Source organism: Cicer arietinum, chromosome 3, assembly GCF_000331145.2.
Source record: "Cicer arietinum cultivar CDC Frontier isolate Library 1 chromosome 3, Cicar.CDCFrontier_v2.0, whole genome shotgun sequence".
Classification (NCBI taxonomy): Eukaryota; Viridiplantae; Streptophyta; class Magnoliopsida; order Fabales; family Fabaceae; genus Cicer; species Cicer arietinum.
Genome location: NC_021162.2, coordinates 71749092 through 71767887, shown reverse-complemented (window position 1 = coordinate 71767887; position 18796 = coordinate 71749092). Strand labels below are relative to the sequence as shown.

The following is an 18796-nucleotide window of genomic DNA, read 5'->3' as shown; positions in this document are numbered from 1 at the left end:
ATTTCATGACTAACAAATTGCTTTCAATTGATGCTTTGTGAACTTGAGTGCATGTTAGATATTTTTATATAACCTATTTATTTATCTATTTTTTTCTTTAGGATAGTTTATACTCACACTTTACCATTTTTTGTAATTGTAATACTGGTTGTTACAAACACAATTGTTCACTCTTCTCCTTCTATATTGGGGCATACAAACCTTAACACGTTCATCTATTTTGGGGAACACTTGATCTATTTCGATTTAACATGCACTTCATTCAGATTTAAATATAAACAAAAATTAATTAAATATACACTAATTTAGAACATTCCGATAAAAGAAAATTACATTTTTCACACTACGTTTTTCCTTTCTTTTTTTATTTATGGAAATTCGGTTCATTTTCTTTACTGTGGGAAATTTGATTCATGAATATTAAAAGAATTGTTAAAAAGTAAAATTGATTAAAGAATGTTTTGGAAATAATACTAATTAATAGATAGAATAGTTGCAGTTTACTCATATTTTAGATTATAATTGTAATAAATTATTTTTAGTTCTCTGTTTGGCTTTCTTCAAATATATATGATACAGTACTTTCATGTTGTTCCCCCAATCTAAGTGGTTGTAAATAATAATAATCATTAGATTTAATTAATACGTAAGATCAAATTACTAATTAAAGATATTATTTTATTATATCTTCACTCAATAACTTTTTTATATTATATGTTATAATATTTTTAAATTTATTATTTTCATTTTTGTAATAACTCGAATTAAAAACTTTTTAATAAATATATTACTTTTTTATTTTTTATTCAAATGTTTTATTTTTATTAAACCTGTATTTTATTGGTTATTATAATATTTTATTGGCTCAAATTTCACAAATTTTAAATTTCAATCATTATAATTTAACTATTAAAAATGTTATTTCGAGTTTATATAATCTAATAACTTATTTATTTTATTTAAGCATTATTAATTTATAATTAACTATTATAAACAATTTTATCAATAAATTCATTAATTTGTTTATTGTAATAAAACCGTTGGTGTGACTAGTTTGAATTATGATAAAAAAATACGATTTTTACAAGTTTTATATTTCATTTTTAAAATTATTTTTCAAGGGATTTTTTTCAAATATTTTTTTATTAATAAAAAACGATGATTGAAGAGTAGTTTTTTTATTTTGATAAACAATAAAAATGCATGTTTAATAAAATTAAAATTATTGAGTCAAAAAAATATATAATACAAATAAAATCTTTAAATAATTCTAACTCACAACTACTATAATGAGTTTTATTTTTTAGATACAACATTAAGGAGTTTTTAATTCGAGTTATTACAAAAATATAAAGAAAATAAATTTAGAGATATTACAGCATATAGTATCTAAGAATTATTGAATGGAGAAACAATCACATAACATAATTTAATCTTATACATTAATTAAATCCAATGTTTATTATTAATAATTTTAATTTCTCATAATAACTGTCGATTCTCACCGGATACACTTTCTAAATATATATATATAATCCACGTAATTGTATATGTTGTTTTAGTTATTACTATATATATATATATATATATATATATATATAAATCAACATCTTGCGGTAACTAAAGTAACATACAACCACTTTGATTCGGAGGAGAAGAACATGAAAACACCGTAACATATAATGTAGGATAAAATTTGTGAAAAGAAGAAAAGAGAAAACAAAATTGAGTAATTTAGTCTTTAATCTTACGAAACAATGTCAATAATTTTTGTATGAATCAAAATTAAAAAAATATTTAGATATTTATTAATTATTTTAAAAATCAAATTCTTCAAATGAATCTTTTATTAATTAAATTAACCTACAAAATTATTAATAAAAAACCATATATTAACACATTTATAATTTTACGAATCACATGTACAATTCCTAAAATAATGTTTTACTCAAACAAAAATCAAACCGGGAGTGGGATATGAAAAGGCATATCCTATCCTAAATGAATAATGAATGAATAATGATTCATGATGGTCCCTCAGCATTGAGATTCCAATTCCAGCATTTTCATAATCATAATCATAAATAATGCCTCATTTGACCAAACAGGAAACATGCAAAATCTCAATTACCTTATTCTTCGGGAATCTGAAAAAGGGATCAGTTTGGCACATGATATTAGAGATCAAGTTGAGTGTATTATAATCGATCATTATGACTTCATAATATCATATTATAAATAAAATGTAACGTGATATTGAAGAATATATTGTAAAGGTACTGCTTCTCAGTGTAACATTATTAATTCAAGGACGGTCTAACATAATCTTAGTCTTCGTTGTATTTAATAAATTTTAATGAAATATTGTGTTTATTATTTATTTTTATTATTATTATTATAAAATTCATTATTTTATGGGAAAAAGTAAAAACGAGCATTTGACAATTTTAAGAGGTGGATATTACGTAGTGTATGAATTCGTTGTCACATTATTAATTAATTGTTTAATATAGGAGTATGGTGCATGCAAAGCGTATCCATTCGAACTAAAAGTATTAATTAAGAAGATATTGCTAACCTATTACAGGCTGTGGGAACAGATGAGTTGACGTGAAACTCTGAACAAAACAAATATTGTTTGAGGCACCGCACCGTACACAATTAAGGGTTTGGACCCACACTTAACGGATCAATAATTTCTTTTTACATAATGAAGATTATTATAATATCACAATTTATAAAAAATTAAGGTTGTATTCCAACAGAGAATTATTTTATAAAAATAATACAATATTTATTAATTCAAATCATAAAATATATTAATACAATAAGAATACAAATTTACTAAAAACAAACAAAAGTAATATACAAGCAAACTCAAAACATATAAATTTATAAAATATGTTATAAATATAATTTCCGTAATTGAAATGACATTCTTCTAGAATAAACAATTAATATTTTATCCATTTTACATTAATTAACATATTTAATTATTTTATATATATTAAAAAATATAAATAAAAGATATTTTATCTATTTATCTGTATTAAATATTAATGTATCATCAATATTATAAATATACAAAGAAATATATTACATTTAAAGTTATATAGATAATATTAATTAAAAAGTATAATTAAGCAAAAATTATATTAAAAATTAAAATGATTATTTATTTTTAGAACTATTTTTTTACAAATACATCAATTATCATGAAAATACTAAACAAAAATAATAATTCGAGATTCATACTTTACTATATATGTATGCATAAAATCTCGATTTGATACGGTACTCTACTCGCTATGAATTTTTATAAGTGAATTCCTCTTATAAAATGAATGTCTAGAAACCGGATTTTCCCACTTGGTAATTATTGATATTGATGAGCAAATGAATGTAAACCTTTTAGCCCAAATTTCCAAGTAGTCAAAACCACATTCAACAAAATCCAAGTAGAGATAATCTACTACCTTGCTTCATATTTTTCACTTCTCACCGTATGTATACACACACATAATATTTTCTCTCCAATACGACACATTCTTACGCCTGTGAAACATTTGACAAATACATAAGACATAAGAAGTTGGTCATAATTATATAGTTATATTCAGTGATAGTTATATAATTTAGTCGGAGAAATTAATATCATGGCTTCGGTATTGGCGGGAGATGACGTGGCAATATCGACTAGTAGTCGTCGGAGTTGGACATCAACTAGTTTCAGGGATGTTTGGACGGCGACCACGGCTGCTGTGCCGGATGTGTTCGAACGGAGTGATCGGCACACACAAGAGGATGACGAGTACCACCTCACTTGGGCAGCCATTGAACGTTTGCCTACTTTTGAGCGCATGAGAAAAGGTGTAATGAAGCATGTTGGTGAAAATGGAAAAGTTGTGCATGATGAAGTTGATGTTGCTAAACTTGGTTTACATGACAAGAAAATTTTGATGGAGACCATCCTTAAGTTTGTCGAAGAAGACAATGATAAGTTTCTCCGAAAACTTAGAGATAGACAAGACAGGTTTGTTTGTTTTATTTTTGTGGTATGTTAAACCATATATTGATTATGGTTTGTTAAACCATATATTGATATTGATTCATCGTTGGTTATTATCCAATAGACAATTAGTGGTCAGATGGACAAACAATGAAAAAAAATCCGTATTATATGATATCAATATTATTTATTACGACAGTAATAATTTTGATTTGATTGTATTTTTAATTGTGATGGCAATGTAATGCAATACAATATAGGGTGGGGATTGAAATTCCAAAACTTGAAGTCCGTTACAAGAAATTATGTGTGGAGGGAGATGTGTATGCTGGAAGTAGAGCGCTTCCTACTTTACTTAATGTTACCATCAACACTTTAGAGGTACTTCTCTTTTTATATAATATATGATTATGAAATTATGAGATTTGGAGATCCTTTTTAGAATCTTGTTTGCTTGGTTGTTATGATACTCAATATATTTTTAACTATCATATATTAGACATTTTAATTAATAGTTTCATCCTTAATTTTGAAGAACACTTGTACAAGTAGAATGCAATTTTAGAAAAAAATGAACATACAACCCCTTGCACTTAATTTTAGGCCAACAAAACGTTTTCATGTAATAATTATTTGAATGATTGTAAGTTATTATTACATATATCATATTTATAAAATTTTATTTTAATCTAATTAATTATTTATTAATATATTTTACTAAGAGATCAAAGTTCAAAATTGTTTACAAAAATATAAATGACAATCAATGTTCGAAAACATAGAAAATTAAGCAAAATTGTGTTATGATAATAAAAAATTATAAAAAATAAGATTGGAGATATCTTATTTGCATTATTATATATTTAATAATATTATAAAAAATTTAAGTTTCAGTTCATTATACTAACATATATATACAATAAAAATAAAAATTTACACCCATAAAAATTAGTTAATAGAGTTATTTTAATGTTATGAGTTTGCTAAAATTTATTTCGCAGTCTCTTAGTCCACCAACCAAACTATATTTAACATAATAAATAAAGTGACAATCACTTGGATGCACCATTTTTTTTATAGTTATTTCAACTAACTCTACATTTACACGAACTAATTAATATAATATAGTCATATAGAAAATATCTAGACTTATCAAACATGAAATGCAAAAACATAATTAAATCATAGTACATAATCATAAAAAATAACTAATTCAAAAATGAGATAATGTTAGCTACCTAACATTTTTTGTTTTTTTTAACAATGGAAGAGAACACTAATTTTATTTCTTCAATTTAACAAAAATAATTATGCTACATCAAAATTTAGAAAAACACATAGATATGAAGAAGAAGAAAACAAAATAATACAAAAAATAATTTAGAATATATGTAGCAAAAATAGAGATTGTGTAGAGAATTAAGCTTTGAAGCGTACAAAGATTGGATAGACAAAAATTGCAATATGGTACAAATGTGATGTTTATAATATATAAACCGTAATCCAGAAGTATTGTTGAGTGTTGAATATATTGGTTTTCAATATTAGAAAACTCCAAATTTCACTTAACAAATAGGACAAATGAATTGGTTATTTAAAATTTATGTTAGAAATTGATTGAGAAATTAAGCTGAACACATTAACCGTAATAGATTAACATTAACAAATTGACTCAAGAAGAGTGAATGAGTGTTTGGGTGAGTGACATAAAAGTTAATTAATAGGTAGATTTAAGTTTGGAAGACAAAAAAGTTTAGTAATAGAAAAACTGAAAGCAATAGTCATGGGGAACAATTAGATGCATTGATGGGTTAAGTAACCAAAAAGGAATTGCATGTAGAGATATTAGTTCAGAGATGAATGATAATGTATTACAAGAAAGAATGCAAGATAGAAGTGATGAATGATCGTATATAGTGATACATCCGATCGTTTATAATGTGAAACAAATTTGATTAAATGACACAAAATATGTCAATGAAAAAGGTTGGAAGATTGTTTTAATATATTATATAAATAGATTTGAGAGTGTTATTATTTGTTTGGTACTAATGTTGTATGTACAATTTTTAGTTGAATTTAAGAGTGTTAATGTTATTGTATGTTTTGTACTAATGTTTTATCTGATTTTGTTTGCACGATAGAGTATTTTGGGATTGTTTCACCTTGCACCGTCCAAGAAGAGGGAGATTCATATTCTCAAAGATGTTAGTGGAATTGTAAAACCATCAAGGTATAGTATAGTATAGTCAACCAATTTTTTTACAACCATAGCTTGTGTTCAAATTAAAATGATGCATTCTTGTATTTTTGTTATTGATGCATTCTTTTAAAATTTATATTTATTTTATTTGGCGTGGTAATATCAGGATGACACTCCTTCTTGGTCCTCCAAGTTCTGGGAAAACAACATTACTTCTAGCACTTGCAGGAAAACTTGATCATGATTTAAGGGTTTGTTCCCTTTTTTTTTATATATTTTTCTAAATCAGTTTAGTTAAATAATTTATTATGATTATTTTAGCTTGTAGATTTTATCACAAGTTAGCTTTATTTTTTGATGTGGCTAGGCTTCAGGGAAAATCACATACTGTGGTCATGAACTAAATGAATTTGTTGTTACAAAAACCTGTGCATATATTAGTCAACATGATATTCACCATGGAGAAATTACAGTGAGAGAGACATTAGATTTTTCATCACGTTGTCTAGGTGTTGGTACAAGATATGAAATGTTGATGGAACTCTCTAGAAGGGAGAGAGAAGCTGGAATTAAACCAGACCCTGAGATTGATGCATTCATGAAAGCTATAGCATTGTCGGGCCAAAAAACAAGTTTGGTAACAGATTATGTTCTCAAGGTTTGTGTCTGTATAAGTGTTTATGTTTAAATTATTTCTATAATAATATAAGATATAGATTGTTTTGATAAACTATCATGAGAGCTTATGGAAATAAGCTGAAAACAACTTATGGACATGTTATGAGTTGTTTTCATAAGCTCTTCCAAACTCTCTCACGAATGTTTATGACAATAGATAAGGTCAAATAAGTCATCCAAAACATACTTCTAGTTTTGTAAAAGTTGAATTTATCATGTTAATAGATGCTTGGATTGGATATATGTGCCGACACAATGGTTGGTAATGAAATGAGAAGGGGTATCTCTGGAGGTCAAAAGAAGCGAGTCACAACAGGTTATATTCTTTTCTATTACATTCTTAATGATGAAACATAAGTTATTAAACATTTAATATCACACTTTTGATAATTAACTAATGAAATTGCATACTAGAGTTTCACTTTCCTTCTGAACACATATTCTTGTTCAAATAACAATAGTAACACATTTCTAATAATAAATAGCATTTGTATTGATTTATCAATTTGTACTGATTGCTTCAAGTATAACTGTATGTAGGGGAGATGTTGGTAGGACCGGCAAAAGCACTCTTTATGGACGAAATATCAACAGGATTGGATAGTACAACCACTTTTCAAATATGCAAGTTCATGAGACAAATGGTTCATATAATGGATGTAACAGTGGTCATTTCTCTCTTACAACCAGCACCAGAGACATTTGAACTCTTTGACAATATTATCCTACTTTCAGAAGGTCAAATTGTATACCAAGGTCCACGTGAGAGTGTGCTAGAGTTCTTTGAAAACATGGGATTTAAATGTCCAGATAGAAAAGGTGTTGCTGATTTCTTACAAGAAGTAACATCCATGAAAGACCAGCAACAATATTGGTTTAGAAAAGATGAACCTTATAGATATGTTTCAGTTTCTGAATTTGTAGATTCCTTTAATTCATTTCTTATTGGAGACCAACTTGTGACAGAGCTTAAAGTTCCTTATGATAAGAGTCAAACCCACCCAGCTGCATTAGTCAAAGAAAAATACGGTATTTCAAATTGGGAACTATTTAAGGCATGTTTTTCAAAAGAATGGCTTCTTATGAAGAGGAATTCTTTTGTTTATGTATTCAAAACAACACAGATAACAATCATGTCTATTATTACTTTTACTGTGTTCTTTAGAACAAAAATGACAGTTGGCACTGTTCAGGATGGACAAAAGTTTCATGGGGCATTATTCTTTACACTGATAAATATGATGTTTAATGGGATGGCAGAACTATCCATGACTGTTACTAGGCTTCCTGTGTTTTACAAACAAAGGGATTTTATGTTCTACCCTGCATGGGCATTTGGGCTACCTATATGGATTCTTAGGATCCCTCTCTCCTTTTTGGAATCAGGGATATGGATTGTCCTTACATATTATACAATTGGGTTTGCTCCTTCTCCTACTAGGTAATATGAGTTTACTTTTATCTGTTATATGTTTGGATTGGCTTATGTGAGTTTATTTATTAGTATAAGCACTTGTGAAACTGTATACAAATATAGAATGATAATTTATTGTCTATATGATCAGATTTTTTCGACAATTCTTGGCATTGTTTGGCATTCATCAAATGGCTCTCTCTTTATTTCGATTTGTTGCTGCACTTGGTAGAACATTAGTTGTTGCTAATTCGTTAGGTACCTTGACCTTGCTAGTGGTATTTGTGCTAGGAGGTTTCATTGTTGCTAAAGGTGAGTAGTTGATGATCACTTCTTAAGTTTATTTAGACCTTTTAGTATAACAAAATGTAATCCAATATTTTCTTTGTGCTTTTAGATGACATTAAACCATGGATGATATGGGGCTACTATATATCTCCTATAATGTATGGCCAAAATGCCATTGCAATTAATGAATTCTTAGACAAACGATGGAGTAAAGTAAGAAATTAATTTTTTCATTCATATTTTTCATTGCCTTAATGTACTTTCAAACCAAAAAGACATTTGTGTCCGGTGTTAGTTACAACTATTATATGATATTTGAACTTTTTATAATCACTTGCAGCCAAATACAGATCTAAGAATTAATGAACCAACAATTGGAAAAGTACTTCTCAAAGCTAGAGGCTTGTATACAGAAGACTACTGGTATTGGATCTGCATTGGAGCCTTGGTTGGGTTTTCTCTTCTCTTCAACATATTTTTCATTGTTGCATTGACATACTTAAATCGTAAGTTATATCCTTTTGATTTTCATAGTCCATAATTGAATTTTTTTTTTCACGTTCGCTAAACACTTTTATGCTAAACCAAAATTTTAGCTTTAAGTGATTCAAAAGCAGTCACAACCGATGAAGGTGGCAAGAAAAATGAAAATTCATCCTTAAGACACCATGCCTTTCAAGGTTTGTATCTATACTATAATACTAATATATTTCTTGATGATTCTAAGTCTATCTCATATTGTTATTTACAGAAATATCTGTTATAACTAATCAACAGCATTAATTTTCATTCATAAAACATGTTTTAGTAATTTAGTTGACACATTTCTAGATTGATTTGAATGTCCCAAAACTTTCAATACAAGTCATTTTTCGTCATTTGTTTGCAACACGGTCAAGAAATTTTAGTCGCACCTAGTTCTCATGTATTCAATGACGATAGGTACCGACATAGCAATGAAAAATTCTTCAGAAATTACTAGTTCGTCGAACCATGAACCGCGACGAGGAATGGTTCTACCATTTCAACCTCTTTCAATGGCGTTCAATCATATTAACTACTACGTTGACATGCCAGCAGTAAGTCCTTCAATTCTAAGCATATCGTTTTTTTATGTTATGGTACTTATGTAACATACCAATTCTGTAAACTACAATTTTGAACTCATTAGAAGCTTAGCATTCTTGAGTGTATATTTATCAATTTTCTTGTTTTTCACTTAGATCAATGTAAATATATTCATCAAAACTATTGGATTTTTCACTTGTGTTTTATGACTTTTTTTTTGCCTCAGGAAATGAAGAGTCAAGGAATCAATAAGGATAAACTTCAACTACTACAAAATGTTAGTGGTGTTTTTAGACCAGGAATATTAACAGCACTTGTAGGTGTTAGTGGTGCTGGGAAGACAACCCTCATGGATGTATTAGCTGGAAGAAAAACAGGTGGATACATTGAAGGAAATATTAGCATATCAGGTTACCAAAAGAACCAAACAACATTCGCTCGAATTAGCGGTTACTGCGAACAGAATGACATTCATTCTCCACATGTTACGGTCTATGAATCACTATTATTTTCGGCATGGCTTCGTCTTCCTTCAGATGTAAAGACAGAAACAAGAAAGGTGTGTTGGAGCAATCTTTGTCATATTGGAGATTAACAAAATCAACTATAGGTCTTTGATGCAATTGCTTTTTAAAATAAAATTTTGATTTATTTCTATTTTTATTTGTTAATGTAGATGTTTGTTGAAGAAGTTATGGATTTGGTAGAGCTTAAATCACTTAGAGATGCTCTTGTGGGACTTCCAGGTGTAGATGGTCTATCAACAGAACAAAGGAAAAGGCTTACTATTGCAGTAGAGCTTGTTGCCAACCCTTCAATCATCTTCATGGATGAACCAACCTCAGGCCTTGATGCTAGAGCTGCTGCTATCGTTATGCGAACCGTGAGAAACACAGTAGACACAGGGAGAACTGTTGTGTGCACAATTCATCAACCAAGCATAGACATTTTTGAAGCTTTTGATGAGGCAAGTCTTAACTCTATACTTTAGAGTTTCTATGTTATTTATTTATTTATTTATTTCATTGGTTGGTTATTTCACTCATTCCAATTTAATGTTTTTTTGTTTAGTTATTGTTGATGAAAAGAGGAGGGCAAGTTATCTATGGCGGACCTCTCGGTCGCCACTCACATAAGCTTGTAGAATATTTTGAAGTGAGTATTGAAAATTTTGAAGTATTTACTTGTGTGCCATATCTTAAGACTTTATTGATCTTAATAACCTCATATAATGTAAACAAACTTCAGGCTATCCAAGGGGTTCAAAAGATTAAAGATGGTTATAATCCAGCCACATGGATGCTTGAGATTAGCTCTCCATCAAATGAGACTCAATTAGATGTAGATTTTGCAGAGATTTATGCTAACTCTACACTTTATCAGTAAGCTTTTTTTTGTGTAATTATGTATCATTTTTTTCTTACTTATTATAAGTTAGATGGAAAAAGAATTCTAGATCTATAACTCTTGTTTTCTATATTCATTCTTTAGGAGAAATCAAGAACTTATTAAGGAGCTCCATACTCCAGCACCAGATTCGAAGGACTTGTACTTCCCAACAAAATATTCACAATCATTTTTTGTTCAATGCAAAGCTAACTTCTGGAAACAACATTTGTCCTATTGGAGACATTCTCAATATAATGTTGTTAGATTCTTCATGACCACAGTCATTGGATTATTGTTTGGTCTAATATTTTGGAAGCAAGCCAAAAAGACGTGAGTCATAAAAATTCGTATTCGTTCACACAAAAATTCATAACATCAAAGAAGATTGGTGATTTTTTGGTATACTAATAAAAAGTCATAATGCACTTCATTAATATATTCACTTTTAATTTTTCTTAACAATTTTTTGACAGGAAAACACAACAAGAATTACTGAATCTTTTGGGAGCCATGTATTCGACTGTTCTTTTTCTTGGCGCAACAAATGCTTCAGCAGTGCAACCAGTTGTTTCCATTCATTACCCTATGCATTTGCTCAGGTATAAAACCAAAGGCAGATTGATCTATACACATTTTTTAATCTATTAAACAAAAATATTTTTATTTAACCTCTTATGATTGTAAAATTACAATCTAGTTTTCATTCTGTTTAATGTTTTTAAGGATTCGTATAGAAAATTTTCTACACAAATCCTTAAAATAGGAAACGAAAACTTTTTTGTTTTCTGAAAACATATCATGTCCTAATGAACTTTGTTTTGTTTTATTTATTGAAGCTTTATTTATGTTGTTTTTGAAATAATATATAATATTCGTTGAGCAAGTTCTATGGATGAAAGGTAAGAAAGAAAGAAAATATATGAAACTAAAAGCACTTGATTGATAATGCAGGTGGCAGTTGAGGCAATTTATAATGCAATTCAAACAATGATTTACACTCTAATCATATACTCCATGATTGGTTTTGAATGGAAGGCAACAAACTTCTTATGGTTCTACTACTACATACTATTGAGTTTTATCTCCTTCACATTGTATGGAATGATGCTTGTTGCACTAACACCAGGCCATCATGTTGCTGCCATTTGTATGTCCTTCTTTATGAGTTTCTGGAACTTGTTCTCTGGTTTTGTCATTCCTAGGATGGTATGTCATCTACCCTTTTGATATATAACATAATTATTGTATAAATTGTCATTTTTATCTTTGAAAGTGTGAGTCGTTGTCACTATAGTTCCTGAATATGTATCAAAATAACAAAACTTACATATATTTAATTTGTATTATATGATACAGGAAATTCCTATATGGTGGAGATGGTACTATTGGGCTTCTCCAGTTGCATGGACATTATATGGTCTTGTAACATCACAACTAGGTGACAAAAATGGAGAAATAGAGATACCAGGAGCTGGAAGCATGGAACTAAAGGAATTTCTAAAACAAAATTGGGGTTATAATCATGACTTCCTTCCAGCTGTTGCTGTTGCTCATATTGGTTGGGTTCTTCTCTTTGCATTTGTGTTTGCTTATGGCATCAAATTCTTTAACTTCCAGAAAAGATAGTACAATAAAAACTATATAGGAGTTCATGTATTCAATACTTCAAATCTTAGGAATCTCCTCTTTTAGTGAATCCAGCCTATATAAGACTTGGCTAGATAAATGAATAGGTAAACAAGTATTTATATGTCTCATGTGAAATCACCAACAATGTTGTTTTGATAGGATATACTTATTCATATTAAATATAGAAAGATAAGTTATTTTTTGAACTAAACAACTATTAATTTGGTATAATTACTTAAATTGTCTCAGTTGTTTATACTACAAAGTATATTGGGTATTTTGTAATTTATTTCAAACATTTTTAAAGGGAACAAGGTTGGTGTATTTGTGATGAAGGTATCAATTGTGTATTAAGATATGGGTATACACAGTTTGAGTTGGATATTTTTGAACAAATTTGACACTCAAACTCATTAATTTCATTTGAGTTAACTTTAGTTCATTTTTAATTAAATAACTAAATATCTTAAATTAATAAATTATATCACTACATATCATTCAATACTTCAAAATAAAATACATTCGTACAAACACAACAAAACATTTAAAACAGTTAAATTATCAAATATAATACAACAATTAAATTTTAACAATACATCAATAGTAAAAAAAAATAAAAAATATATATATCATGTTAATGGATTGAGTTTGTAAGTTTAAAATATTAAATCCATTATTGAAATCGATTTTAAATGGATTGGTTTGGATTAAACCTGAGCTTTAATAGATTGGATTAAAATACAGGTTAGATTGAATAACCATGTTCACGGATTTATATGTATCCATGAACACTTTTATTAAGATGTGTTGTTTACTAAATGAGTTAGAAATCTCATGTTAGATGGAAAAAATGAGTATTGTACAATATACAAATGGGAGGACTCTATATATCTATTACGTTAAAATTTTGAGTTAAAGACGGCATGTAGATGGTCCTCGATATTCTTAATGATCCAAATCCAATAAGATAGGTTTTTTTTTTTACTAAACCCAACACAATGTTGGTTATTTATGATAGTGTATTTGTTTGAAAAAATCGGTGAAATGAAGAAAAAAATTTGCGTTAATATTCAGCTTCAAATTCAATTTATGATCACATTTAAATCATTTAAGAAAAAGTTGAAAATAACACAAAATTCCAAATTAGATTTTAGATTCATTTTTTAAACCCATTCTTTTTTTGGATTAATTTTGTCTCGAAAGTACCTTTGAACAAAAATATCTTTAATGATACTTTTGCATTTTTCATGATTTGTTCAAACTAACGCCATTAAATAACACTGGTGACTCGGCTGAGTTTAATGACCCGGACCGGATCGATTTTTGATTTTTTTTTTTTAAAAAAAAAAGCAAAGCAAACGAGGTTGATTTGTTGTCCTCCGGGCGGGGGCCTGAAAGTCAACGGCAGTGGAGTGGTTGTTTGTGTGAAGAAGATGAGTAGGCGGCGGCTATTTGTTCATTTAAATGATTAGGGTTATCTTTGGGCCCACAGAAGCAAATTCATTTTCATCAGATTGCCGTAAAATAAAAACATACACTTTGCACTAAATATAATTTACTAATTCTATGAAATTGTTTGTTAGTCAAAATCACATTACCTATTTCTAAATTCATTCATATAACATAAAATATATCTCAATCATGTAATAATATGTATTTTTAATACAACAAACTATAGTTACTATATAATATGAAAATAAATACCAAAGAAAATTATTAGAAGATATTTTATCCAAAATATCTCCAAAGTTACGTTTTCAACCGACATAAATTAACTTTAATAAGTTAATTAAATTATTAAGCCATGTTGATTTAAATAAACGACCATTTATTAAAAAGTTTAAAATGTCTATTTTATAAATATAATTTTATTTTTTAAAAATAAATATTTATTTAGTTCAATTTATTAAAAGAAAATATGAAGGTACAAAAACATCACAAAAAATAGTACATAACTAGTAACCCGAATTTCTTCTAACAATATAAGAGTCTATTTTGAAGGGAATCTTTTTTACTTTCTAATAGTTTAAAATTATTGTGATACGATTTTCAGGGGAGAAAGTGAAAGTTATAAATAAAATATTGACAAGGTGTTTATAGGAAATTGAATGATTAAATTATCCTCTTATATTTTTATTCAAATTAATCACTTATCATCAAATATAAAACTCATTCATATCAGAATTTCAATTCAACATTATATATCTATCATTATATCAAATTTGAACAAGATTAATATACTTTAAAGTTAAATGCAAGTATCAAACCAAATAAAAACTTGTCATGATTTATATTTTTCCAAAAATAGAACCCATTAACTTATTTTTATGCCACAAAATCAGAAATTTATGGTAATATGCAAGAGAAAGGAAATAATTAAATTCATATTATTCAAACATTCAAATTAATTTAAAACGGTAAACACACAAAAGAGAGATTTTAAAGGGATTTTTATATTATTTTAAAGAAATTACAAGAAGATAAATTGTCATAAATTTGTACCTCTATTAAACCTTCTACAATATTTTAATAGTTATTATTCACTCAAGCTTCTAATTATACAAATTAATTATATTTCATTCTAAATTATACATAACATGAAACTATTTATTTTTATTATTATAATTATTATTCTACTAACTATAAAAATATTATAAAAAACATAAAAAATACTAAAATTTATAAAACATTTTTCCAATAAATTATGCTATCAATAAGTTATCATCAGATACAATTTCATAGAAATTAGCACCTTTATCTAATTTTAATAGTAATAAGATATTGATAATAATTTAAGCCTAGAAAGTAGGGGTGTTACAAACTACTCCTAAAATAAATTTATCTCCACGATCTTATTTAGATAATAATCATACTATATATTGCACTCCCATATGTATTGGTAGAAATAGAAAGTATACATTTCTTTGACTCATAAAAAGTATAAATTAATTGTAGTAACAAAAAAAAAAGTGCTTCATCCAATTACTATCTATATTATAAATAAATAAATAAATAAAAAACTACTTTTACAAGTATTAAAAAATATAGTAAAGTTCAATGATTTTTTAAAATTTTATATAAAAAAAGTACAAGTTAAATTTATTAAATTGTTTATTTTAAATGTCAAACACTTAATTATCAATATTAAATATTTTGAATTAAATAAATAGTGTATTGAAAATAATAACATTAAATAAGTAAAAAATATTAATTTTTATTTATAATAATGATTAAGATTTAAACCTTTTTTCTTATAATAGTAACTAAAGGGAGTATAAATTAATTGCAAAGTAGAACTATGAATTTTTTATGGTAAAAACATATGCGCCTGTATGTTTTAAAACTCATCCATCTATGTAATTCAAAATAGATTATGATATATCAACTTAATTACTAAAATTTGAGTATTCTTTACTCCTTTTCAGTTAAATTAAATAAATTGACTTTAATTACACATTACTTACTTTCAAATTAAATCCAGTTAGTGTGACTCCTCTAATTTAATATATATATATATATATATATATATCTTGATATTTTGACCACTTTTCGGTCAAAGTTTCATAGTATCAGTCAAGTTGTTGAACAAAAACTAATGTTATGCATAATCCTCTATCTAGAAACATGGCTCTATATATATACATTGCACATAACCATCACCTTAATTTGAAATATACGATATACATAATATTCTTGTAGTTCACTTGATCGAATTTGAAGCTAATTAATTCTATTTATTACTATAGTGAAGTTGCCTTAACATGGCATTGAGGAATGATATGTCCACATCGAGAAGAAAATATTTACAACATAGAAGCTGGCCTTCGATGAGTTTTAATTCAGTCATGTCGGAACCACATGTGTTCAATACAAGGTGTGAAGATAATCAAAGGAAAATGAGGAGGAGCTTATATGGGCCGCGTTCGATCGCATGAGAAAAGGGGTTTTGAATCTAATGCTTGATGATGGAAAGATTATGCATTGCATTGCCCAATTGATGTTACAAATCTTGGGTCGGAGGATAAGAAGTTATTACTCGAGATATGCTAAAGTATGTTGAGGAAGATAATGAAAAATTCTTGCGTGGACTCAAAGATAGAATTAATAGGTTTTTATCTATCTTAAATTATTCTTGATTTAATTTATATATAATCCATGTTATTAATCAATCTAAACTATCGAATTATTAGAAATTTTTTATTTATATAAAAAATCACACTTATAAATAGTTATAATGTCTTATAATATATAAAACTTTTTACATTGTTGACGTATAATAATTAAATTCTTTTTTTAATAAATAAAAGAATTAATCATTATTTAATATAAAAAATATTCGAATTCATCTATTTCAAAGTCCTTTAATATTGTCCTCAGTCTACGTGTTAGAGGGGTTAAAAAAATTTATAATTTAAAATGTTCTAAACAGAAAGCTTCAACCCCTAAAATTTTGTGGGCTTAGTGAGCTTATAGGCCTATGTTTTAAAAAAAAAAACGGTTTTTTTTTTAAAAAGAAAATTGATAATTTTTTTTTATTTTTTTTTGAGAAATAATTTTTTTCGATTTTTTTACCGATAAAAAAATTTCAATTTTTTTGAAATTTTGTTTTATTCGAAAAAAAAAATCAATTTTTTTTGAGAATTTTTTATTTATTTTTCTTACAAAATTTTTTGAGAAAAAAAATATTTTTTAATATTTTTTGATATATTTTTGAAAAAAATAAATTTAAAAAATCTCAAAATTATCAAAATATCGGAACCTATGGACCCCTCTCTTAAGCCTATTTAATAATACACAAACCTGCTTTTTTAGGAAATAAATGAACATGTTGAATAATTAAAAATATAATTTTAAATTTTAAAATAAATGTTGTATTTAACCATGTTAGATAGATTAAAAAATGATGATAAATGCAATGAATGAAATAATAATTTTATTAAGTTATTTTCTATTTATAATTAGTGTATTCTATTTATCATAAATATAAAATAAAATAAAATTTGATTAAAGTTTCACTCAAATCAGTACAAAGTAACACTACCGAGACAATTGATTTAGCCTCTAAAAATATAAAGTTTTTACTCGATAAAAATAATTTGTATTATGCTAATTTCAAAATTAAAATTAATATGTCTTAATAAAGAATAAATTAACTGAATTTATTATCAAAATAAAAAATATTACACAAAATCAATTATATTAATTTAATAAATAATTTTGTATTTTAAAACATTTAAAAAATAAATTTTGTACAAAAGTTTAATAAATTTATTAAATTATAATTATATATTTTAAAATTTTAATCTTAAAATTTATCTTAAACATTTGTGTTACGTGTTGAGTCGACCTAACTTCTCTTATGCGCGTGTATAGATTCTTAGTTTGGATATTTGTGCTGACACTAAAGTTTGGTGACAAGGGGTGTCTCTGGAGGACAAAGAAAGCGAGTGTCAACAGGTTAAATATTTATTTATTCTCAATCCTTAATCAATTACATTGAAAATTTTATTTTCAATTTTTAAAAGTTTAAAATTTATATTTTTCAATACAAAACTTAAATTTTTGGATTCTATAACAAACTTATATATTCGGACATTTGTTAGCAAGACCGTGAAGCAATTCCTTAACATTAAGTAATCTATCCTAAGTCCAATGTCCCTGTGAACATTTTTTCAAATAGTACTCTCTTTATTAATTTGTGTTCTATCTTAGACTGATACAACGTCGACTTAAGTTTTCCTTTATAAAAAAAATAATAAAGACTATGGTGCAGAACTCTAAGGTGGAATCGCCTCAATTTTTTACTAGCTACTGTACAAATAGAAGTATATGAACGCATATTGGAATCTTAATTATCACCTCTGTTCTTAGTCATAATTATCTTTAAAAAAATTTGCCTCTAAATATAAATACTTTTTCAATTTACTATTTATTATTACTTTTTAAAGATACCCTTTGTTAATATTATTAATTTGTTTCAAAATATAAAAGTCAAATTTAACGCATTTAAATACAAAAATTATTTTAAGAACATTAATACACAAAATAAATACATTAATTATCCTACCAACATTTTTCAATAAAAGAGAAAAAATCAATTAATACTTATAATAAGGGA

General features: G+C 26.7%; 1 protein-coding gene across 1 annotated transcript; it reads left to right on the top strand.

The window, feature by feature from the left end:
- Positions 1-3288: 3288 nt before the first annotated feature.
- LOC101501889 (ABC transporter G family member 39-like) lies at positions 3289-12851 on the top strand. The gene is given in 21 exon segments (XM_012714168.3): positions 3289-4033; positions 4270-4390; positions 6154-6242; positions 6379-6463; positions 6580-6870; positions 7116-7206; positions 7431-8331; positions 8456-8616; positions 8702-8805; positions 8933-9098; positions 9189-9272; positions 9535-9671; positions 9887-10219; positions 10337-10627; positions 10732-10815; positions 10909-11042; positions 11152-11379; positions 11523-11623; positions 11626-11648; positions 12001-12255; positions 12406-12851. Coding segments are annotated over 21 exon segments (4326 nt in total). The 5' UTR covers positions 3289-3656; the 3' UTR covers positions 12676-12851.
- The last annotated feature ends 5945 nt before the right edge of the window (positions 12852-18796 follow it).